Source organism: Leuciscus leuciscus, assembly GCF_965113295.1.
Source record: "Leuciscus leuciscus genome assembly, chromosome: 13".
Classification (NCBI taxonomy): Eukaryota; Metazoa; Chordata; class Actinopteri; order Cypriniformes; family Leuciscidae; genus Leuciscus; species Leuciscus leuciscus.
Genome location: NC_138737.1, coordinates 27,624,120 through 27,650,024, shown reverse-complemented (window position 1 = coordinate 27,650,024; position 25,905 = coordinate 27,624,120). Strand labels below are relative to the sequence as shown.

General features: G+C 36.0%; 1 protein-coding gene across 2 annotated transcripts in view; it reads right to left on the bottom strand.

The window, feature by feature from the left end:
• Window positions 1-25,905, bottom strand: part of adam9a (ADAM metallopeptidase domain 9a) — a 66,389-nt gene that overhangs the window by 33,694 nt on the left and 6,790 nt on the right. For both annotated transcript variants that reach the window (XM_082187730.1, XM_082187731.1), the window contains exons 3-4: window positions 22,482-22,540; window positions 12,081-12,159 (exon numbers count right to left, since the gene is read on the bottom strand). In XM_082187730.1, the coding sequence (XP_082043856.1) occupies window positions 12,081-12,159; window positions 22,482-22,540 (138 nt within the window). The remainder of the gene's footprint in view (window positions 1-12,080; window positions 12,160-22,481; window positions 22,541-25,905) is intronic.

The window sequence follows — 25,905 nt, the reverse complement described above, 5'->3', positions numbered from 1 at the left end:
GCTCCCGAGAGGGAACGCCTATTAAACGCTAGCATCGCTAATCATAGCTTACATTAACTTTTACTAGCAGTGATTTTAAATGGATTTCTCCAAATAACATGCCAAACGTTACCTGTCGAGTAGAAACTTCGCGACTGAGGCATCAGTGGGAAGCCCTACCTGTGCTTTTAGAGCACGCCAGCGTGTGAAATATTCTCCCAAAAACACTGGTCTTGTTTCTTTCTTCAGAGGCCTTTCTCTTCTTGTCATACAATTCGTAGACACTTTTTCTCTTGCGACCCTCAGACATTTTGAAAAAACCCGGTGAGAACAGCGAGCTTCAATGCATGGCTGAAACCATAGCTCACCACACATATACACCTGAAAGTGCGCATGCGCAGAAAGGACGAGCACGTACGACGGCCTTACGTAAACATATCACCAGAATGATTGACAATTAGGACAATTCCACCCGGAAAAAGAAAATCCTCCACTATACCTTTAAGCTCATGGTGTTTGCTTGTCAGGGACCAAAACCTAGTAAGAGGGTCTGACAGCATTACTGTAGGTTCCACTAGGGGGCCTCAGGATGATTTAAAATAAGACAAAACAAAACATTAAAATAAGCCAAAGCAACTAAAAATCAAGAGATTTCTTATTTTAATTCACTCCCTCAACAACAGTTTATTTTTCTTTAAAGAGCCAGGGTTTCCATGGTCTTGAACAACCTGGATAAATGAGTGTGATATCTAGACCTGCAAAGTCATGCAAATTAATTAAATCTTGTAACTCAATAGGAATTTTTATTATGAATATACATTTTTCTAGTTACTGTATGCCAAGCTTTTATTTTTTTATTATTTTTTTTTTTAATCCTTATGCTTTAATGGGACCTAATTCCCCTTTTTACAAGATGCAACATAAGCCATAGGTGTCCCCAGAATGTTTCTGTGAAGATTCAGCTCAAAATCCTACAAAGATCATTTATTATACCATGCCCAAAATGCTCATTATTGGGTGGAAGGCAAAAACACACTATTTTGTTTGTATCTTTAAATGCAAATAAGCTTTAAGCAAATAAAGCAAATAAACACACACGGAGATGAGTAAACAGGTAATCTTTAATAATCCACACAGGTTAAGTCCAACATAGAGTTTAAGCATTCCAACACAACCATAGTATAGACGAAACCAGACAAAGACACACACACAGAACTGAACTTAAATAGTGGGAGGATAATAAGATGATGGGTTAGTGGACAGCTGAAACTAATGAGTGTCCATGACAACAAACTAAGGAAAAACGGTACTGACTGAAAAGTCCGTGTGGTGTGAGAATGTGACAAATGCTATATAAATAATACAAAAAAAAAACACTGACAACAACTGGCATCCAACAGACAAAAAAAAATCGTTAATAATAAAATCCCCCAAACCACTCAGAAGAACTTTGCAACCACTTAGCAACACCATGACAACCATTCACCACACACTTGTACCAAAAAATGTTGTGTGGGAATGCCACCACTCACATTTTCTTTTGGAAATATAAAACATTGGTAATGATAATTCTAAACATGCTTTTGGAATAGGTGGAGGCACACAGTGTCTGTAGTCGTGATTTGTAACTGTAATTGGTTTCTAGGCATTGTGCTTTGGGATGCCAATTCTCCTCTCTTTTCTTTAATTTAGTTGGAGTGTCATTCTCTACATCATTAAGACCTATTCCTTTGTTTTCCAGCTTAATGCCATGATAGTGTGTGTGTGTGTGTTAATTAGAGAAAAAAACCTAGTCCACCTTATGCAGCTAGTTACCCTTATACTGTTAGCAAATACTCAGGAATGGCTCATTTGACCCAGCATGTAGGCTTTCAAACAGCACTTTTTATTGACTCATGGTGTGTATGTCTGATGTAATGGGAATCGGAAAACACATCCTGTAGAAATCCCATTGGACATCATACACAAGTGAGGGTTGGTTGACACTGAATGGATGATTCTCCTAAATCTAAATTATTTATATCCCTTTGTGAAAAATAGCCTTGCTTAATTGTATTGAATGTGCACTTGTAGAGAATCTTATAAGTTTTTTTTTTTTTTTTAACTACTTGCAGACAATAAAAATGTCACTTAAATAGAGTACACTTTCATGACTATGGGCCCTATTATACACCTGGCACAATTCAGTGCCAGGCACGGCGCAAGTTTTTTTTGTTGCTAGTTTCAGCCAGACGCAGTTATCATTTTCACGTCCTGCGCCACGTTGTTTAAATAGCAAATGCATTTGTGCGCCCTTGTGCTGATCTGACAACAAGGTGTGTTCAGGCGCCTTGTTGGCGTGTTGCTATTTTGAGACAACTGAATAGACTTTTTTGTTATTTAAAGAGCGCGTTAGTAATGTGCGCCTATTGGCTGGTCCACAACACGCGTACACTCTTCTTATTACACACACAGGGCAGCAGCACACAAACATGCCAAATATTAAAAATAAAAGGATTACAATGTAAAAGATTATTATTGTGTACATAAAGATATGGTGGAATCCGGCTTGTCCCGTAGATGGTCTGCTTGCACTTTAACCTTTCGCACAAGCAGATCCGTTTGCCCTCTGGAGAAGCGTTCAGTTTTTCCGCTTGAAAATCCCCCCATGTAAATAGTGAATCCGCTATGGCGCGAGTGCAACTGGCTTTTAAAGGGAATAGGAGATGAGACTCTGACTGTTTTTTTGCACGTTACGCCCAAAACACACCCATTACTCATTAAGAGAATAGGCTTTTAGTCCATTTTAGCCCATGCGCTGGGCGCGCCGACCATTTTTCCCGTCGTTAAACTAGCAAAAGATTTGGACACTAAGTGCACTTTAGACCATGCGCTTAGATCGTTAAAATAGGACCCTAAATTTAACACACTTAAGTACACTTTTAAAAAGTCATAATGTGAAGTTAAATGTACATTTCACATAATTTCTTTATAATCTTTAAAATTCCCTTATTTTGGTGTTGACTAACATAGTAAAGCACATGTAAAGTACTTGATTATAATTTTAACTGTAGTGTATTATTCAATATTACATTTAATTGCAACTTAATCATTAAAAATGTGTAATTACAAACATATTTAAAAGACAAGTTTCAAAAGAAATGACATTATATCACAGTATATTTCAGTTTACCATAATTGTTTGTCAGTATAATCAGTAGTACACTTAAACCATACTTCAAAGACAATAGAAGTATTTAAGAAATTACATATAAATATGTCCTATTTAAGTGGGTCAAAAAAACTCTAAAGTTGAGCTAATTGCATTTCACATCAATTTAAACTATACATTTGAAATGAATTGCAATTTACTTTTACATTAAATTACATTTAGTTTGTTACCTCTTAAGCTTCACGAGGACCACGGCGCACTGAATCATTCTTTGTTTCAAAGTTTTAATGTAAACGATTGTAATTACCTCGACAAACTATACATCATTTAAAAGTTCTCAAGCTTCAGTATTTGACCTCTATTTTATTCTGAAAATCTTATAGTGACAGTTATGTCTTAATTTGTGTCAGGAAAATGAAAAGGAGCCGATACCTTTAATATGAATTATGACCATCAGCCGCTCCTATTCAGAAAAAAAAAAAAAACTTCTGTATGGTCGTCATGAAAGTACTTAAAACAACATCTCTTAGGGTTTTTAGTTCAAAAGTGTGCACATTTCTATAGAGAGGAGTAATATTTATTCATTTTTTACCCAAAATGCGGTGCTTTGACTGTGCAGTACCACTGGACAATCTGATGTTCTGTAAGTCATTCATACTAAAAACTGAAGGGCGCTCTATGTACGTTTAGTCCACAAACAAGACTTGTGTTGAACAGCCATATCATGTGACACTCCAACAAATCCTTTACATAAACAAGGCTTCCAGAGATTGCTGTAACATGCAGATAAAGACGTTTTGGAGACAATAAACACACGATTGCAACGATATATGATTTATCTGTGTTCTTCAAGCCATGTCGGCATTTCGGTATTGTATTTCCATAATCATAGATCATATTTATAATGCAATGCTAATCGACAAAACCTTTATCATTGAGCAGAATACTACAAAAGTTAGATTTTTTCTATCCGAAGCCACATTAGATCACAGAAAGTAATTTAAAACACTCAACTTGCGTTATAAAGTAAGTTTGGAGCAAAAACATGGATTTAATCTCATAAATTGTCATGTATTCATCGTGTGCTAAGCTAACATGCTAGCAAGCCCTAAGATGCACCTGCCACCTAGCTGAGCAAATAGGTTATTTTTATTAATAATCTTGAATAGTAAAGCTCACTGAAATGTTTATTTTTCTCTCATGAAGGGCATTTGATACAGTTTCAAAGAAGGTGATGTGAGAAGTTTGATTAAAGAAATGAGGGATTAAAACAATGTGAACAGAAAGTCATTACTAATTATAATGAAGACAAAAGAAAATAATATTTAGAGCCATAACCAGGCCGGAGAGGTGTGAATGTGTGCAGGGAAGACTGAAACTGAATGGGCAGTTTGCATCACAAAACAATAAAGACAATAGACTGAATGGATGCTTAGAAAATGACAATAAACATCTGTTAGCATTTTTGAGTCTTCTAAAAATAAAATCCCCTGATATGGTCTTAAAAACATTTAATAAAATTCAGAGTTTTAGACTTATCTTCAGATTTGAAATAACATGGTCAGACGTGGCTTTAGCTGCAGTGCAATTCTAGATTAAAACAATGCCAACTCCAATTTTATTTTCATAAAGATATTTCATAACAATACATTTCTAATAACTCAAATAATTTTAAGCTATAACTAATATTTTCATTATGACAATAATTAATTATGACTTTACAATAAACTGCCATGTGACTGCTTTCAAATGAGACCATACTTATGCTTTTAAAGGGTTCATGAACTGTATCTGTTTTAGTCTGGGTACGCCATTTCTTGGGATTTTTTCAAAAGCGGGGCGAAGGCTAACAGGCAGGTATATTCTTTTAAAGTATATATTTTTTCCATAATAAGAAAAAAAGAAAAATCAAAAAGGCACGAGCCACGTTTTCCCCAGCCACGAAATTCTTCAAAATAACCTCACAAATTTACTCTCACGCTATTTCCTCATAAACTGAATTCTGTCATAATCTTTTAAAAACATAATGTCTATCAGTTAGAATGGAAACAGATGTAGCTGACCACTGTACATGAATTGGTTGTTCACAATTATTCACAATTTCAAGATATGAGAGAAAAAAAGCACAATCACATTTAAACTACTTTATTCTCTTCCTGCTTTAAGTTATGTGTTAATTGTTTGTTAAACAGAAAATCCTATAAATAAATCATTTGTTGGTTATTTTCTCTGGAAAGTTTAAACATTGTGTCTCTGTGGTGAAAAAAAAATAAAATAAAATGTTTTGTTTCAACATGACAACCAGCATGACATTTGCAGCAACAATGCCTCAAACACTGGTGTGAGTTTAAGGGACTATTGTTTTTTTATTAGAATAGTCAGTATTTATGAAATTCAGTTTGTATACGCACTTCACTTAAACGCACATTTTTTTTTTTTACTTGACACTGCTTACATCAACTTTTTTGATGCACATGATGTCCACATCGGGAGGAAAGATGTAAAGTGTATGACAAGGCAATAATATGCAGCTGTTTCCTGTTCTGTAACAAGGAACTGTTTATCAGACTTTAATATCACTACAGTCTCAGATCAGCATTTCACTAAAGATCTAACTACAAGGCATTTTTAGAACATTTCCAAAAAGTTTTAAGCAAATCCCAAATGGTTTAAATAAGATTTATTCCTCTTAAAAATCAGTTTAATATGGAATTGAATTACAAACTGTCACGTTCCTCGACTAAATCTGAAATCCAACAGGGAATATTGATGAAAAATAGTCTGATTAAATACAGACTTTTGCTTAAGCTTATTTAAAAAAATAAAATTAAAAAAATCACATTTTATTTAACTACACTGATACATCCAGAGACATGACATTGGATTGTACCAAATGCATTTTGTTTATGATTGCTTATAAAAATAAAATCAGTAAACTTAATTTTATAGGCTTCTATCAACACTGCATTGGCTCCCTATTACACATCGTATACATTTTTAAATATTGCTGATTACCCACAAAGCATTAAATGGTTTAGCTCCCCAGTACTTGAGCGAGCTCTTAACGCATTATAGTCCTTAACGTCTAGGCCTATTGCGATCTCAAAATTCCGGCCAGTTGATAATACCTAGAATATCAAGATCAACTGTAGGCGGTAGATCCTTTTCCTATTTAGCACCTAAACTTTGGAACAGTCTTCCGTTCGGGAAGCAGACACACTCTGTCAGTTTAAATCTAGACCAAAAACACTAAGACTAAAAATCCAGACTGTGAAAATTCACAGTCTATGAATTTGTTGTAACACATTTCTACAAAAATAAACTGCCGTTCTGTTTAGGGTTGTGACGTTCCTCCAAGTTAAAAAAATGGTATGATTGTGCTGGGCAAACTCCATATAGCCTACTGTATGCTTCCAAACTTGATTGGTTGATTGGTAAGATTGTGATTCCTATTTCATTACAATGGCAGGCCATTTGCCAATTTAGCAGACATTACAAACATTATTGTCATATGTATTTATTGAAACATACATGCATGTATGACATTTTGATAGCTGAATGGATCATTTTGCATGTGATGGCTCACAATGTAATGTTTAGAAGTTGTGAAGAGTTTGACAATTTCACTGAGAATCCAACTCATCAGTTTTGATCAACAAGCCATGTGCATTTAGTTATTGTGCAAATTGTAGACTGTACTTACTCTTTTGTACACGTGCTAAAACCCATGCAATTTGCTTAAATCAATTAGAGATTCAAAAAACCACATACTAACTGTTCAGAGATCTAAACATTGTTTTGAGAACAAAAAAAAATCTCATTCGAGAACTGAGCCAAAGCGAAAAACTGTAAGAGATTTATTATCCAGTGTAGATCAAGTTTTTTTATTTTATTACAGGAGTTTTTGCAAGAGCCTAGAACTCAAGTGAACTGAACTGAATTGATTGACAGCTTCAGTAAAAATAAAGGTAGCACTCTTTTTTATACTTTATTCACTTTTTTAATAAACATTTTTAATAAACATTTCAGGCAATGGCCAAAAGTGGGAGTTAATTCACAAAATTTCCATTCCATGAGTCATTCCCGAAGTTTAAATTATTGACATTTATAGCAAGATAGAGTTAATCATAAACTCTGGATTTGCTATCTGGTTAGAATTGTTTGGTTTTGTCATCTTGATAACTCCTGAAGTTAAAGTTTGTTTAACTCACTTCTTGTGATATGGAGCTTGAAAAACGACCAACATTTACACTGCTCACAAGGAAATCACTTGCTTAGTCATCTCTGAAAATTAAACTGAGAAAATGTTTTAACATCCAAAAACTGCACACGAGATATAATAGGATATAATTCCTAATTCCAGTTTCTTTTATAGATAATTGTTTTGTTTTTTACATTTTAGAAAATAAAGCATTGTTAATTCTGTAAAATATATATATATATATATAAAAATTAAAATAAAGGTTTATTATAAATATATATTTTTATTATAAAGTTTATTATAAATATATAATAAAAATTACAGATTCTTATTAAATCGGTATTGGTAAGAATAGTAATACAGTTAAATCCTTAACTATAACCATCCCTAACAAAAAGTGTTATGATACTTTATGGGTGTGAATCGTTAGTGGCTCGTGTTCATAGTTAATGTGATGAACTACACCTGTGGTTACTCTGCTGAACTTGAGCTAAACTGAGTTCATACTGTACATCCACTAAAAATCACACCAGTTGAGTTAGGTTCGAGAATATTTCTTACACCAGTGGTTTTCATGACATTTAGACATTTTTATGTGTAGTTCAAATGTATTTATACTTTTTTGGGGCCACTTACCTTTATATTATGTGTGTGTGTTATACCCATTGTGCAAAAAAACATTTACACAGTGAGACTTTTATAACGTGTACGCGTTCCACAGTTCCAAAAAGGGAGAGGAGAGGATCTAAATGCAATTAGAATTGTTTATTTAAATAAAATAATGTTCACAATGAAACACAAAAAGCAAACCAAAATGTAACAGCTTAACTAAAGCACGTTAAAACAAGACTGGACAATCAGTGTGAAAAACCATAACTAGCCATGATGACAGTACAATCGCAGACAACCCTTCTATAATAGGAGTTGATGATGGCTATCAGGTGGTGGGAGGAAGGTTCAGTGCCCGAGAAGAAGAGTCCAAAGAAGAACGAGCCGGGGAAGAGACCTCAAAGGAGCCGGAGGAGGCCTTTCTGAGGCAACCCCTTCAAAGACCACGGTGGATCTGGGTGACCAGGAGACCGTGGAGCTGTAGAGTTGAGGAGGTACAGTGGATCAGGAGGATGAGGTGGAGCCAGGGAACTAGATGGAACCAGAGGAGGAGGCAAAGCCAGGAAACTGGCTAGAACCAGTGGAGAAGACGAAGCTAGGGAACTGGATGAAATCGGAACCAGTGATGGAGGCGTGAAATCAGTGGAGGAGGTGGAGCCATGGAGGGCACTGGATGGAAGCAGAGGCAGAGCCAAGGAACTGGACAGAACCAGAAGTGGAGACAGGGAACTTGACAGAACCAGTTGAGGAGGCAGGGCAAGGGAACTGGGTGGAACAAGTGAATCCATGCTGCACGGAACCATCGGAGGAAGGACGGAACCAGAGAGTCCAACAAGCTAGAGAGGACCAGGGAGGAGGAAGGGCTTTGCTGGTGGGCTTAACATTTACACATTTAATCATTCAGCACACACTTTTATCCAAAGTGACAAACAAATATGGAGAACAACAGAATCAATTTCACCAACAAAAGGGAAACAATATGTAAGTACTGTGACAAGTCCCATGGAGTCCATGGTGGCCGTGTGCATCTGTGGTGGGAATGGGCACCGGCTGGGGCTCCATGAAAAGAGGCTGGGAGGGCTCTGGGAGGAGAATCTCCTCCACCTCACCCACTGTGAAGGATACATTTTGGACTACCCACTCCAAATTCTCACAGAATGTTTCTTGATGACCATCCTCAAGGACCATTGAGGAAAGTGTTGTTTTATTTAAACAAAATAACTATCAAAAGGAAACATGGAAGGCAAACATAAATGTCACAACTTAACTAAGCACTTTAAAACAAGTGTAACGCTGAAATCCACAACAGATGAAGATAATTCCAAGGTTTATTAAACAAGTACTAACAAAAGAGCCAACAATACGCAACAGTGTGCTAAGCACAAACAATACCGGACACTGAACTGATGACAACTTCAAGCAAGAACTAAATACACAGATGATAACAAGACAATGACAGACAGCTGTGATGATAGTTAGTGTCCATGGTGATTGATGACGTGCAGGTGATCAGGTGATGGCTGATAGTGTGCAGGTGGGAAACATGAGGAATGCTGGGAAGTGTAGTGCTGTTGAGGTGTGTGACAAGACTGGACAATCAGTGAAAAACAAAGGATTATATATACACAATGACACGTTAATGAACGAAAATAGACACAGGTGAATTAATCAATAATTATACTTCAAAATGACAAGTTTATTTCAATGTGTTACTTGCCATTTCTTCATAATTATTTGTGCTGAAATACACAAGTAAATTTGAATGCAAATTCCAAAGTAATATTATTTACTATGTGCTTTGTCATCTAATCCAGTGGTTCCCAAACTTTTCCATTCCAGGACCCACCTAGACCAGTATAATCTATCTCAAGACCCACCAAAATATATTTTATTTTATTTTATTTTTATTTTTATAAACCCTTGACAATAAAGTTTTGTTTAGCTCTGTAAATAATAATGATGTCATCACGTTTGAATTGAATATGTACGCGCACACACCGATTGTTTATGTTTGGAGCATTAGAGTAGATAAAATATGTCCATAAACTGGAAACACGCTCGTGCCGGTGCGGAATATGAACTGTTATCCGCACTGCGAGTGCTGGTTAACTGATTGTGGTGCTCAGCAAAGAAAACACTCTCATGCTCGTTCTGTGTGAAATGATTTTTACAGACATATTTTCCTTATGTGTTGTTAGGTAGCCAAAGTGCACGCGAGGGAATAACAACAGAGTGTGTGTGTGTGTGTGTGAGATTCACTAAAACGACACACCTTTTCCGACTCTGAGACCCACAAATGGGTCGCGTCCCACAGTTTGAAACCTGACGCAAAAACTGACAAATGTAAGTAAAATTTAAGTTTTTTCCTCTGTGATTTCACTAAAAGAAGGAGATTAAACTATGGTAAGTGGTACAATATTCATTTAGTTAGCGAACTGCAGAACTTTCTCAAGGCATGTTGCAGGTTAATTGACATCAAGGCAAGGTCAAGGCAATAACTGAGTTATTGGTACCGTTTACCTGTGCACTTTTCAATGTTAACACGATTTTGGATAACGTTTACTAACTTAGTTCTGTTTTATGCACATGGATTACCAAGCTGGAATTACCTAGATTACCTAGGGTGTGCAGTTTCGTAAAGGCTAGCAATAGCAAGTTAATGAAACATTTTGATTAAGGCAATGTATGTTCTATAATACAGATATATATATTACTACAGTGAAGTGATATTTAACCTGTCCGTTACTGCTGTGTAAAGAAACGCACTTTGGGGGTTACTCATGGTCTGTTGAAAGTACCTTGTTGATGCTTTTACACTTTTAAATGTCATTTAATGTTCGATGTTTGAAGGGTGGGTAGAATAATGTCATCTCATTGTACCCAGTTAAAAAAAAAAAAACATTGAGTTCATAGAGCGAGCCTTTCACTGATTATTACAGTACTCACTGTACAACCTATACAATACTAATTAACTTTCCAGCACTGTATGTGAGATTGCAATGTTACCGTATCTAACTTCACAAATTAATTGTAGTAATGTTAAAAAATACCTTAAGTAAACATTATTCATGAATTGAAATAAGATATGTATTAACATAAAAAAAATACATAAAAAGTATTTAAAAAATATTTTTACAAAGTGTGAGTTAAATTTACTTTAAACAGAGTAAGTAAAATTTACTCGAGAATTTTAAATTAAACAAAAGAATTTTGTGTAGATATGCTGTTAAATTTACAACCAATTTGTGAGTGAAAATTGTTTCTTAGCTTTTTAAAGTAAATCAAACTCGTTTTGCATAAAACATTTTTAGTGTAGGTGAACTGAGACAGTTAGTCAGAGCAGTTAAAGAAAGCATGACAAATCTCAATTGCACGTAGCAAACACTGAGTGACTTCATTCAGGTCAGGGCCAGTGACTCATATTACATCTCTAAGCAGACATTCATCTGTGAACACAATGATAATATAAAGAACTTCATTGGGAATGCATTTCCCACTGTCCTTTCACTCTTTCCACACTGTAAAAATATTTTTCAAAGCTGTAAATAAAACAAACACTATTGGAGTATGTTTTACAAGAATTCATAATGTTCCTTGCCATTTCTTTGTAATTGTTTGTGAAATTTACAAGCAATTTCTGAGCGAAAATTGTTTCTTCACCTAATTCTTTCAGTGGATATACATTCTCCTGCATTCTTTTTAAATGTTTTGTGCCTCTATCACTCCTTACAGTGGTGTAAAACTGAATTCCAGTCAGTGTGAGTAATGCAGCTCTTCCCAGAACTACTCCACTGCTCTTGGCATCAGATGATGTGTGTGTGTTTAGTCACGGCTCTGAGGAAATCGCATCAACATTTACAACAGCAGACAATACCACATGATGATACATTGCAGCTGTTCTCACCTGCATTCTGTGCATAGAAACACTGCTAACAAGGTGAAAATAGAGTAAACCTTGTAAGGCGAGGGCAGCGGTACGTTTCATTTTTGTTGTACGAAAGAATATATCAGCATTACATTTTTGATTGTCAGTGCTTTGTTTTTTGCGTCTATAAAGTGCCTGATTTGAGTGTTCTTTTACACGCTTTCCCCTTTTTAATAGAGACTGCTGAAGTGCTGGTGTGACGTTTGGTGACTTACCATCATGTTTGGTCTCTCTGTGACCAGTGAGCCATCTTTGGCATAAGAGTACACAGTGAAATCCTCTGGAAGAAGCAATCTGAGAGGAAAAAAAGAAAAACACACGCACCACTATGTTAGGATTCATTGTTGCAGGTATTTAATAAACTCTCACAACACACACAGACTGTCGTAGACAGGAATAGATTATCTGTAGATCCATAAAACTGGTGACTATCATTTAAAAGTTTTGGTCAGTATTTTTTTTTAAAGATATTAATATATTATATTAAAGTATTAATAAATATTTTATTCAGAAAGGATAAAATAGCATTAAAGGGGTCATGAACTGAATTTTGTTTATAATTGTAAGCCCTGAAGGCATTTTTAGAGTAGTTGTTTTCTGAGTGACATACACAAAAGACTCATAACTCCAAAACTATAGCAACAAGAGTAAAAAAAAGGTAGGTATCGTTTGATAGACAACTTTTTACATTTTTAGAAAATATACATTTTCATGACATTTGGACATTCTCATGCTGAGAAACTGCTGAGAAAAGACAAAAAAGTGTGCTAAAAGGACATTTTTACATATCTTTCTTATTTGACATGCAATAACAATAAATAATGTTTCCCTACATATGAGCTGCATCGGGATCAAAATTTGTGGTTTTATGATAAAAAAATTACAGCATTTGGAACCAAGGTAGCCTTCTTGTTTAGCTCATGACACCCGGAAGGCATTTTGTAGTTCTGAGTGAGTTATGTTGTTTTCTCAGTGACATACACAAAATATAATATCTTTAGATCTGAGTGATGGATTATATTTGGGCTCTTTTTAATCGGGATAATCTGCTGTAAATAATGATGCAACATTTTCCATGATCTGAGCATGTTTCATGAAGTTGCGAGCGAAAAAGCCATGTGAAAGCTACCTTTTTTTTCTACTCCGCTACATACTGTGGTGTTTTATGTATTATAACTACATGAGGAATATATTTAGATCTAAGTGACGGATTATGGTGAGGGAACTTTTTGCCAACTCTTTTTATAAATTTTTTTTTGAAGTGCTGTGAATTCAGACGTACTGTACTTATTTTGTCACATACTGTTTTTCACCTACTATATATACCTTTATATACAGCATTTTGCACCAATTCTGTAGAATGGGCCATTCTACAGAATTGGTGCAAAATGCTGTCCCACAACCAAAAAACACATTAAAAAGCATTTAAGTATTCAAATCTTAAGATCCTTCTATTATCTATTGAATCCCACAATAATTTTTTCAAATATCAGTAAGCTTTATATATAAAATCATAATTTAGTGGGTATTTTCAGTTGGGAACTATGTAAAAAATGTGTCCCGCATTTTCATGTCACTACCAAAGCAGTGTATGTTTTAGTTGTAACAACTGAGACAATCCGACACATAACTATTTGTTACATTTAATAAATAAGCTTTAAAAAACACTCTTAGGAATGAAATATTCCCCCAAAAGAGGAAAGAGAGCAGAAAAGGCCTCAGTCGCCAGGGCGAACATCAGATAAGCTGATTTTATTGCTCTGAAAAATGTGGTCATGAGATAAGACAGAGGCCATAGGGAAGACAGAAACGGACCTTAAAACAGACTTTCCTGCATTCATTTATAGACAAACTGATCTATAAATGAGCATGCATCCCAGAGCATTGTGTGAATGATTTACTGTCTTGTGTAGTGTCTTTTAATTCTTTTTTAATTTTTTATACTGTGTATTTTATGATATAACCAACGGTCAATGTAACCTCACCTATACCATGTTTGGTCTCTATACAGAGCATTGTGTGAATGATTTACTGTCTTGTGTAGTGTCTTTTAATTCTATTATTTTTTTTGATACTGTGTATTTTATGATATAACCAACGGTCAATGTAACCTCACCTATACCATGTTTGGTCTCTATAAATTGGTACTTTGAAGATCGAAATGATTGTGTACATGTCGATAGCTGCACAACATATTAGTATTACAAGAATCTTTCATAGTTTCTTCATCAGCAACCAATCCAGCTGCACACGCAAATGAGCACACTTAAAACAAAGATCCATAAATCAACAACATAGGAATTTTGCCACTTGGAAATTCCACCCTTCTCATTAGTCAAGCAAACCCGGAGAGGTCGGGATTTTCTGAGGCTTTATTAGAGACAAATTCACAGTGACCCGCTCTCTCTTCTTCTGGCCTCTACTACTGCTTCTTCGGGTTGATGTCTGTGGGGACCCCCACCGGGGATTTCTTCAATCCAACTCAGAAGAAAACTGAAACTTTACCATCACTGAATGGGCAACCATCAACTCTTCCGGCAGGCCACAATCTGCATGTGCTCAACCATGTGCTCATTGAGAGAGAGAAAACCCACCAGAACAAAGTCAAATAAACCATTCAAGCTCATCAACATTTCTTCATTCAACGGCGAAGAAATCGATTGAGACTCATGGAACCATCAAAATCCTTCTTCAGGAACTTCACGGAATGTTTTCACTGCAAAGGCCGTGCAAGTATACATGAAAATACATACTGAAAATAAGCTGATGGTTCTTTTACTAGTTAAATGGTTCTTTCCCATAGTTCCATTTCCTGCTTCCGGTTTCATTCTGTCACTTACCATTTTACCTATGCATCTATGCATTCATGTTTAGATTAGCTATGTTTGTGATTTAGTTAATAAAACGTGTGCACAATACGTATTTGGTTCTGATTCTCTGCTTGCAACAAAGTTTATTTCACGATTTAGATTTGACTACAGGCTCTTAGTAGTACTGTACAGTAAGAAAGACATTTCCCTCCCCCGGAAATGAACATTTCTCAGAATTAATAAACAATTAACACTGAGTGTTCACGGGACGAACAAGTTATGATTGATTATTAATATTTCTTTAGAGCTAATTTGCTACATAGTCCATTGGCTGGAACCACACTTCTAAAAATTTTTATCAGGAAATATTATTGTATCCCTCTCTCTCGTAGCTACATGATGAGTAGGGTTGGGTACCGAAACCCGGTTCCAATAGGGAACCGGTTCCGACGTAAACGGTAGTATCGAGACCGAATAAGAACGCAACTTTCCTGATTTCGGTGCCTAACTTTTTTCACCGCCCCCTATAAAACATCTCGCGGCACGAATGATCCAATAACAAAACATCTAAACAACATTAAATGATCAAAGTGCTCGTTGCCGCTGCGATCAGTGGCGCGGATACAGTGTTTTCTCTTGTGGCTCGCGCACACCGCACTTTCTTCACTCGGACGCGCGCTTCAATACGTTCCAGAGATCGATCTATTTATGAGGCGTCGTCTGTGTGAGTATGTGTGCGGAGAGTTTGTGTGTGCGTGCCCGCGTCTCAGATGAGTATGTGCGCGAGTTTGTGTGTGTGTGTGTGTGCTCGCGTCTCAGATGAGTATGTGCGCGAGTTTGTGTGTGTGTGTGTGCTCGCGTCTCAGATGAGTATGTGCGCGAGTCTGTGTGTGTGTGTGTGTGTGTGTGTGTGTGCTCGCGTCTCAGATGAGTATGTGCGCGGAGAGTTCCGCGCGTCTCGTGTGTGTAGAGTTTATGTGTATGCAAGCGTTTTATGTGTGCGTGAATGAAGTTCGATTTAAGCCCTAGACGGCGCCTCATATCTATTCGTTCTGGTGAAATCACAAAATATAGCCTAATGCACACAAAGTGTCCCTGCTTGATATACAACCACTGATGAGCATAATCGGTTTAAAAAAACAACAACAAACAAACAAAAAACTACGAATGCGGATTAGAACCCAAAACCTCTGACACTCTTGACTAAAGTTCAAGTTAAGCTGCAGTGTTCCTCTTCGGGTAAGTCTAGTATTTTAATGCCAACTGCAAATCTTGCATATCAAGTATGAAGTATATCAAGTATATTTATATGAGGCTATACTATGTGTGTTAAATATTTCGGCACAATTTTTAATTTAATCAGAAATCAGAAAATCTTTTTCAGAAAACACACAGGTATTTTTTTTTTTTGATAAAGTGTGTGCGGTTTCATTTTCTTAAGTACAGGTTTAAGAACCGTTTAAGCACCGGAACCGTTTGAAAAATACCGAGCAGGTACTGGTATCGGATAAAACCCAACCAATACCCAACCCTAATGATGAGTAGATAGTGCCCATCATTTTGAGGTAAATGTGTCTGAAAATCTGTGTGTAACTTTTAGGAACGTAACTACCAAACACCCTTTTTTGGGAAACTTTTTTGGGCGTAATTCCATAAAAAATGTTTGTGTGTGTGTGTGTGTAGGCCTACAGCTGTTAAGAACTGAGCTAGCTAACCATTTGCAGATTAGCATCTTTGAGCTAGGCTAAAATTGTCACTACCGAAACAGAAACATGGTAAAATTTTGATTGTGACATCACTGTTTTGGTAGTCACGAAAGGGAACACATAATCGTTTATTTGGGGAAAATAAACAAAATTTTTGTACAGTTATACAAATCATTCATATTTTAGTACGTTTTATTATGCAAATCATTAGTGTTTTAGTATGTGACTTAAAGGGATACTTCACGGATTAGCATTAAGCTTTGTATCATAGAAACCCGGTAGTATTTTCGAATGACTGTGCTTCCCTTCCTCATGTCCCCCTGAGACAAGAGATTCCTGTATTGTGTCTGGAAAAAACCCTCAGATGACGCAAAAATCATAATTTTGCGTCATCGGAGGCTTTTTTGGCCAGAGGCTAGATACTACAGCGAGTAGTAGGAGCTAGTTCCGCATGTTTTCAACCAACCCATTGGGGATGGGATCTCACAATAAAACGGCGTGTTTTCATTTTCGAGTCAACTAGTAGCCTAGTTGTATCATTTCTTCCGATACTGCCCTCTGTAACCGGTAGGCGTGAATTGGGAGTAGCCTTCTAAAATAATTTCACGTCTACTACATAAATGACCCAATTCAAATACACATTCATCTATCCAGCGGTGAAAAATCCCTTTAAAATTCTGTAGTGTGATGTGGTTGATACCAAAACATTTCTGTCACTACCGAAAATGTGCAGTCAAGACCTAAACATGGGATGTTTAGGTATTAAAATAAGAAAAAATTAAGTATTGAATTATCAACTAAGATATTATTATAGTGTTTGGTTCAATGTATATTCAAACTAATGAATCCTAAACTTTTAAATCAGTATGATAAACTTTATCACTTTTACAAAGAAAGATTGGATTCAAAATACAAATCTCATAAATTGCACTCGAAATATTGTTAAAATTGTAATTGTTATTGATTTACTTGTGAAAACTTTTAAATAATATAGCAAACAATATATTTACAAGGTACAATAGGTCAATATAAGCCTTCTTATTAAATGTATTAATTATTGTGTTTCGGTAGTGACAAATTTAGGGGGAGGAAAAATATTCCAAAACATTCTGAAAATACAATATGAGAATTAACTCCACAATTACTATAAATGTGTACCTTGGATATTATACAATTTGCATACATACAAAATTTGTGGGAAAATACTTTTTTTTCCCCAAGATGTTTTTAACTCTGACTGAACCAATTCTGTAGGATGGCCCATATAGTCCTCATGTTCCCATTGTCTCTTAAAGCTTGGTTCAGTAACTCGCTGTTGGTGAGTTCTGTTTTGGTTTTCAAGTCAAGTCTGTCTAAGTCAAGTTATTGTTTGGTTCCGTTTTCTTGTATTGATTTCACTTTTTGTAATAAACTGCAATTGGGTTCATCTTCAACTTGCCTCCAGTGGACACGTTACACAATATTAATGACACGTTACACAATATTAATGATGTTTGTTTAAATATCAAAGTTAATATCATGGCCTAACTTTCCCTGATCCAATCAAATACCAAGGGTCAAATTTGAGTCCCATACTACATAATTTCTTTTGAAGGTTGTCACATTAGGGAAGTTAAATGTGTTGCAACAATGTCCCTCTCATGTTAAATGTGTTGGCCTCATGTTGTCTTTAAATAATGTTAATTTTTTTGCTTTCAAAAATGAAGATTTCGAGTTCCTCTTTTCTGCTTCCTCATTTGTGTTTTCCTAAGAATTCTGACAAGGGAGATGTAATCATATGGATGTCACAGGGGTTCAAGTTCACCGGATGGGCACAGTGGGCTTGTTATAAGATTGTTTAAGATCTTGGATGATCTGAGAAGGCCCCACACTGTGTAATAAACTTAATATCTGGTGATCAGCTGACCTCTGTCACATCTTCTCTGCAACAGACTGTAAGCATAGCTGGAAATCATCAACTTTTCTGAAAGAATAACCACACTTGCCACAACACATTTAGCACTGACTGTCAAACTCACTGTGCTATGTATACACTCTGTGTTCATTATATATTGTATCAAAATGTGAAGCAATTCGCCCTTGTTAAAGGTACAATTTATTTATTATTACTTTGAAGGCACATCTTCAAAACATCCCCCAACTCAACATCAAAAAAGCAACAAACTGTCAAACTAAGTGGAAAAGAATGTTTGGTTGCACTTTATTTGAATGTGTCGTTGTAACAGTGTAATTATAAATTCATGTACAGAGTAATATCAATTAACAACATATGCTACTATAGGGTAGGGTTAAGAATAGGGTTTGGTTTAGGGTCTTGTAGTTATGTATAATTTACTGTTATTACAACAGAAAATACAAATAAAGTGTAATAAGGACACTGTAAAATAAAGTGTTAACGAATGTTTTTGCTACTTGAGTATCTAAATATTAAAGTGAAGAGCACAGAATGTTCAGGGGATGCATTAAGGAGTATTGGAAAGTTTTATCTGGCATGAGACGCATTATGCGAGACATTCTAGAGAATGAGAAGTGAAACATCCACCCCCCTTGCTTTGTCCAGCTGCATGTCAAATCTGATATTATCAAGAGACTTTATTTGTGTGGCAATTATCTAGTGGTTGTCCAACAAGGTCTGCCTACATGTAGCAATATTTCAAATAACTTAAGAAATACATAAAGAACAGACATTTTTTTACATTGAGAACTTTTGGAGCTTTTCTACATTGTTATATGCAAATGCACATAGCTCTGTACAATAGTGACCAAGTCCAAATTCTAAAACCATTTTGGAAAGGATGACAAAAAAAATAAAAAATCTAGCTCAGTCTATGAGCCTCAACTTGAATGAGGCCCATATGCTGACATGTGAAAAGGCTGACGGTATTAAAACATTGTCCCATTCTGTACAAGCTTCTGATTTACAACAAGGCAAAACATTTTACAACAGAACAATCTATTAAAATAACCATAATGTAATTAATGTAAGGAAGGTCTAGATATTAGGAATGCAGGACATGCATTAGGCTTTTCACACATAATAATATTAATTAATATTAAAAATCAATATGCTAATGCTCACCAAGGCTGCATTTATTTCATAAAAACACAGTAAAAACAGTACTATTGTGAAATATTATTACAACTTAAAATAACTGTTTTCTTTATGAATAAATTTAAAAATGTGATGTATTCCTGCGATGGCAAAGCTGAATTTTCAGCAGCCATTACTCCAGTCTTCAGTGTCACATGATCCTTCAGAAATCATTCTAATATGCTGATTTTTTTTTTTTTTTTTTTTAGCATTATTTGTTGAATCGAACGTTCAAAAGAACAGCATCTATTTGAAATATAAATTCATCTTTTGTAACATTATAGACATCTTTACTCTCACTTTTTTAGATTTATTGCATCCTCGTTGAATAAAAGTATACATTTCTTTAACAAAACTTACTGACCCCGCACTTTTAAAAGTTAGTGTATTAATGAACAGTCAGCCTAACTAAGCTTGGTCGAGTTCAAATATTTTTTACATAACATCCAAGTGAGAAATATGTAGCATTTTAAGCTTAATAGTGGCACACAACAAAGGAGAAAGAGTAGATAACAGAATATTAAAAACATTTCAGAGATGAAAACAGAATCTTGCATAAATAATAACATTTATAATACTAATACTAATATGTTCTTGTTGTATTCTAATGATGATTTATTTATTATTGTGACAAGCTGAAAATCAGTTCATCATATCGTAACATTTTAATAATAAAAAAGGATTTTGGTCTAGTTATCGAGTTATCAATCCCTGCTTCAGAGAGTTCTCATACTTTTGGCACTGATAAATACATTGTTAATTATAAACCAAGGGTAAATTAGGAAAAGTGTGAAACATTGAACATAGTAAGAATGCAGAGAGTGCTACTTGGATATAAAATCTTCTCCTGGTGCTCTCTGGATAAGGGATAGTTAATTCCATGAAAACATATGAAACCAAGGCACTCAGGATTAAGACATCTAAAAAGCCACTTATTTACTCAAGGCTTAAATAATTTAAAAACAGTTACAAAAACTGCACACTGATGCGTTGTGCCCAATAAGACTGGTAGTCCTAGCACACTGAAAATAGTAGGTATGTCATACGTCGGGTTAGCCTTGGAAAACCCAGACAACTTCCGGCAAATTTAGATTTGCTCTGCAAGTAGTCTGGCAAAGAGCTCATTCAAGCCCATTTCTAATCCGTCGAAATCGCGGCACCAATCAGAAACGTTGGGGTGCCGAAGGGCTTTACACGATGACGATCGCTCTGATTGGTTTTAGGTCTATCCAATTGCGCCCAGAGGCATTTGAGCGACGTCCGTTGGTGAAGCGAAGAAACTTTTAAATGCATTATTATATTAAAATTGCAAACACATGAGGACAGTCTCCATGAAAGACCCACTGGCAGATGAACGTGCTACTACATTTCTCTCCGAAACGGTAGGAAATGAAATTAGATTTAATAGATGATTTTAACTGTGACAAGATGATTGACAGGGCAGTTTACGTGACAGGATGCACGCGACAGATCCGTCAGATAAAGATGACGAAGTAGTATGTCCCAAAGCTTGCCTACTTTTTTGCTACACATTCAAAAGTAAATACCTTTTCTTCACAAAAAGAGTACATACTTTTATGGCGTAGTGTAACTTCGGCGAATTGGGACGCAGCATATGGCTTTACACGATGACGATCGCTCTGACTGGTTTTAGGTCTATCCAATTGCGCCCAGAGGCATTTGAGTGACGTCCGTTGGTGACGCCCCTTTAGAAATTAGTTATTAATAAAGCTTTGCCAGACCATAACTCAGTTACTACTGAGAATGGTCTGGTTTTAACCAGGCTAACGTCGGGTCAGAGTCCATCCACCCTTACGCCGTAAGGTACTCGACTTTCTCATGAACGTATGTACGACCGTTGCCGAAAGCCAGTGATTATAGTTTATAAATAAAGTTTTAAAGATGCATTAGTCTAAAAGTGACAGCAGCCTAATTTTTCTGCTGCGGTCTGTGTTTTTAATGTTACAGTTTTTTTCAATTGCTAACATCCTTTTGTCCAATCTGTAGTCACATTTTCAGGAGTCATCTTGGAAAACAGTCTCGACTATCAAGCCACGAACGCCGTGCTACGTTAGATTTCACAAATGTAATTCGTATCGACCAGCTCACGTAGCATGGCGTTCGTGGCTCGACTAGTCGAGGCTGTTTTCCAAGATGAACCCTGCCTGTAAACGCGTAATGTACTGTCTTTATAAAGTATCTTCTTATTAAACTGTCTGTACACTTACAAAGTTCTCAATGCTTCGGTTTGCATGTAGGGACCCTCATTATGCTACCGTGTTAGTGTGAGGCTATTTTGAGCCTTGTTAGTGGTATTAACTAGCGATTCACTTTTACTTACACTATGCCCCATATACTAGTGTTATAAGCTAATCTGTTTTTAGAGATAAAACTCTTTACATTCGATTATCATGAAAACGCATCCCAGGGAACGATCGACTCGGTAACCATGTGTTAATTACCCCTAGGTTCATTTTTCACCGGAATTGTCCTTTAACTTTCCACATCCTGATGAAGATTTGTTAGCCGCAACGTGTTGGTGTGCATTTTTTTAAAACAGTTATAAATGATAGCCTAAATAAAGCCTTTGTAGATCTCGTAATCTTGAGTGCCTTGGCTTCATATGTTTTTCATTGAACATAGTAACCTAGGCTTATGTTGACCCAGTGTTTCTTAACCCTGTCCGTGGAGGCACACCAACAGTACTCATTTTCAAACTATAAAGGAGACCACCAAAATGTGTACGGTTGGTGTGCCTTCAGGAAAATGTTTGGGAAACACAGCATAAACCCAAGGTAACCTTGGTTTAACAATTTCTATTGTAAAAAGCACTTCTTTTTCTTTTTTTTTTTCATTTTGGCCACAAGATAAAATATTGTGAACATCACACCATTTGTTCTCTGTTTATCCTGCCTGTGCAAATCTAATCTTTGGGAAAGTGTATAAATTTACTTTTAGTATTAAAGACTTTAGGAGAGAAAGCAAGAGAAGCAGAAGGAAAATACTCACTCATTTCTCTCCAGAATGACGACATGTTCTTTTCCTTGAGCTTGGATTATGTATGACACCTTAGAAAAAAAGGGACAAAAATGACAGAAACCATCACCTCACTACTCGTTTACAGGTTAAAAAACAAAAAACAAAAAAAAACAAGCAGCATAGTGATGCAATAAAAAGAGTCTAGAATTATTTTCTTGCAGTTTAATAAATAAATGTAATAAGTAAAGGGCATTTTTGTAAGTATACGGTCCTAATTCACAAAATAAAGCATAACACATCTAGCATTGCATTCCTGCTATAGTTTATGTGAGCTCTTTCCTCACACCACTGAATTATGTTTGACGTAGTACATTTGTGATGAAACCAAACAAATAGGATATTTTTGTTTAGCCCAGGGGTTTTTCAAACCCATTTGTGAGTGGCAGAGTGGGAAAAAGGCAGGTCGTGTGCAGTCACATGGCTGCAGCTAGATTTGCATTTCAGTGAATGACACACACACAAACAAAAACCATTTAGTAGGGCTGCACGATATACCAAAATTAAATAGAAATCCCAATATTGCTTAGTGCTATATTCGAATCACAAATGTTGCAAATTAATTCTATACATTTATTACACAGCTCTGTGGAATTCTTGATTCTGATTGGTCAAATCGCGCCATCCAGCAGTATGTTATTCCCAGATAACAACCGCTCAAAACAGATAACTCAGGCTCATCCGGGTTACTGAAGTAAGCAGCGTTATACGCTTGCTAGGAACGGGTTTTCTTCGTTGAAGTTTTGCATTTGGTGAGCCAATAAAATATTAAAACTCTAAGTCGAATCAATATTTTGTGTACAGTTATTTAATTATGCCATCCAGTATCGTGGACTCGCTCGCTCTTGTTTCATACAAGCGCAGCTGCAGCCATTTTGTGACTATTGTTTTGTACAATGTTGGATTATAAGATACAAACAGGTACGATTTTAAAACAGTTTAATCTGAAATCAATATCTCTTATCTCCATAATTATTTATGTGGCGAAATGCTGTGTAATATATACTGTTAAATCTCTTAAATGTCTGTCTGGTTTGAACTTACCGCGCTAGCAACTGCTCTCTCCGCAGAAGCTTTGCGTTTAAAGACCTAATAAAATATTTTAACTCAGATCAATATTTCTTGTCAAATTATTTACTCATGTGGCAAGTAGCCGTGTGATAAGCGTGATAATGTACATCCAGCCGGTTGTTTTCTCAAAATAAACCCCCTTCAGGCTGATGGAAGACCCCGACGCAAATCACCATGTCTGGGGGTTATTTTGAGAGAACAACCGGCTGGATGTACATTATCCCTTACATATGCGCTAGCTGCGTGCTTTATAGTGATCATTATTAACGAAACTCGTTCTCATTACACTGGAGATTTCAAGTGTCATGAAAGGCTGTTTCAGGTCTGTTCATTAAACTCCATTCAACTCAGCGCTGTTGTCTTTCAGAGACATGATCACAAGAGTCTGTTCTTTGCTTTCCCCACATGTATTTGGCTACCTACCAACACATAAGGAAAATATACCTGTAAAAAGCATTTTGCATACACAGAACGAGCATGAGAGCGTTTTCTCCACTGAACACCGCATTGCGCACATAGCACATATTCAATCACAACTTCTTAAAATTAAATATATATGCACTATTCAGAGGTAGGCCTATGTCTGATCATTAACACAATAACATGATGGATTATTTACATAAACAAAACTTTGTTGCCTTGGGTTTATGTTTTAATCCCCTCCCCCAATACTTCACTTAAGAATAATTTGGTGGGTCTTGAGATAGATTATACTTGTCTAGGTGGGTCCTGGAATGGAATAGTTTGGGAACCCCTGGTTTAGTCTGCGTGTCTGAGAATGCACTGTGCCATTATAAACCTCTTGTTAAATTCTGTACATGCAGGAAATAAATCAGGTCAGAAAGAGACAGAAAAAAAATTGCCAACAACAGACATGCTGGACTGAATTAGGACTTCATTGCCTTTATTGTACAGTGGGAAAACAACTTCAACTGCAGCAACATTTGAATAATGTTGGAGCAAAACCAGATTAGCGCAAATTTGATAAGAGAAAAGCTCTTAAATAACACTAAACCAGCAGTAAGATAGAAACTGAGGGTACTGTATGGCCAAATCTGATCTGAACAAGACTTGATCTGAATATATTAGCTTATAAACAAAATACACACACACGCATGGATGTATGTGCTAAAAACTCTGAAATGAGAAGGGTGAATATTTACATGACACCCTCACAATATGTAAGAGTGTAAGATTGATGGGTGTCAAAGTGGCGGCATTACCAACATGGTGTGTGACGTGAGTTTGAAGAAAGATCTCATTTTACACATGCCCAAACATGCTAACATTTTATCTGACATTTACAGCTATTTTAGCAGTGATCTGATCTGACAAACATGTCTTTGTCTCACCTTAAACCCAGTAATATTATGGAAAGAGATATTTTGAGGAAACAGGACTTTCCACACTTTTTTTCCACTAAGCCATAGAGCTTTTTAAAGTTGGCATGAGAAGGAAGTTGCGATAGACTTTTCTTCTCTATTGTGACGTATATCCAAGTAAAACGGCTTCTCGAACAAGAAAAAAATACAGGGTGGGAATTTTTTTTTTTTTTTTAAATTCTTTTTCTTACTTTATGGACAATGCTAAACCACCTCATTAATAGTCACAAACAGCATTGTTATTTTTTATTAAAACTAAATTGAAGTGGAAATAAAGCTGAAAAATATCAAATATAATATAAATATTAGATTAAACAACTTTAATGAAAAATATAAATGTTGCTGTGGCATAAAATTAGGGTATAAATTGAAGTACTAAAGTGCTATTATATTACTAAAGCTAAAACCAAAATAAATATAATTAAAGCTAAATATGTGATATACATCACAATAGAGAAGAAAAGTATTTCGCTACTTCCGTTTCATGCTGACTTTAAAAAGTGCTATGGCTTAGTGGAAGATTAATAACTTAAATTTGTCTGTTCGCATAAAGCTTGGACTTGGACAACTTTTGTGCTAATCTTCCACTCCTTTTTTGATTCTTTCTAGAAAACAGCTTGGACATTCTGCCTTAAGGCTTATTTATACTTCTGCGTCGAACTGCCGCCGTAGCTACGTCGTAGGCTGTGTGTAGCGCGCGTACCCTTCGGCGTACCCTGACGGGCACCTCTCCAAAAATGTAACAACGCGTCAATTCTACGCGGACTCAAGCGCTGTGATTGGTCTGCCAGAACCCCTCCCTCAGGGTTTCACATCCCTAGGTGCGCGTCAACGCGGACAACGACGCAGAAGTATAAATTAAAACCAACACGTTGCCTACGGCGTATAGGCTCCGGCGTAGGTCCGACGCAGAAGTATAATGAGGCCTTTATGGTGCGTTCACA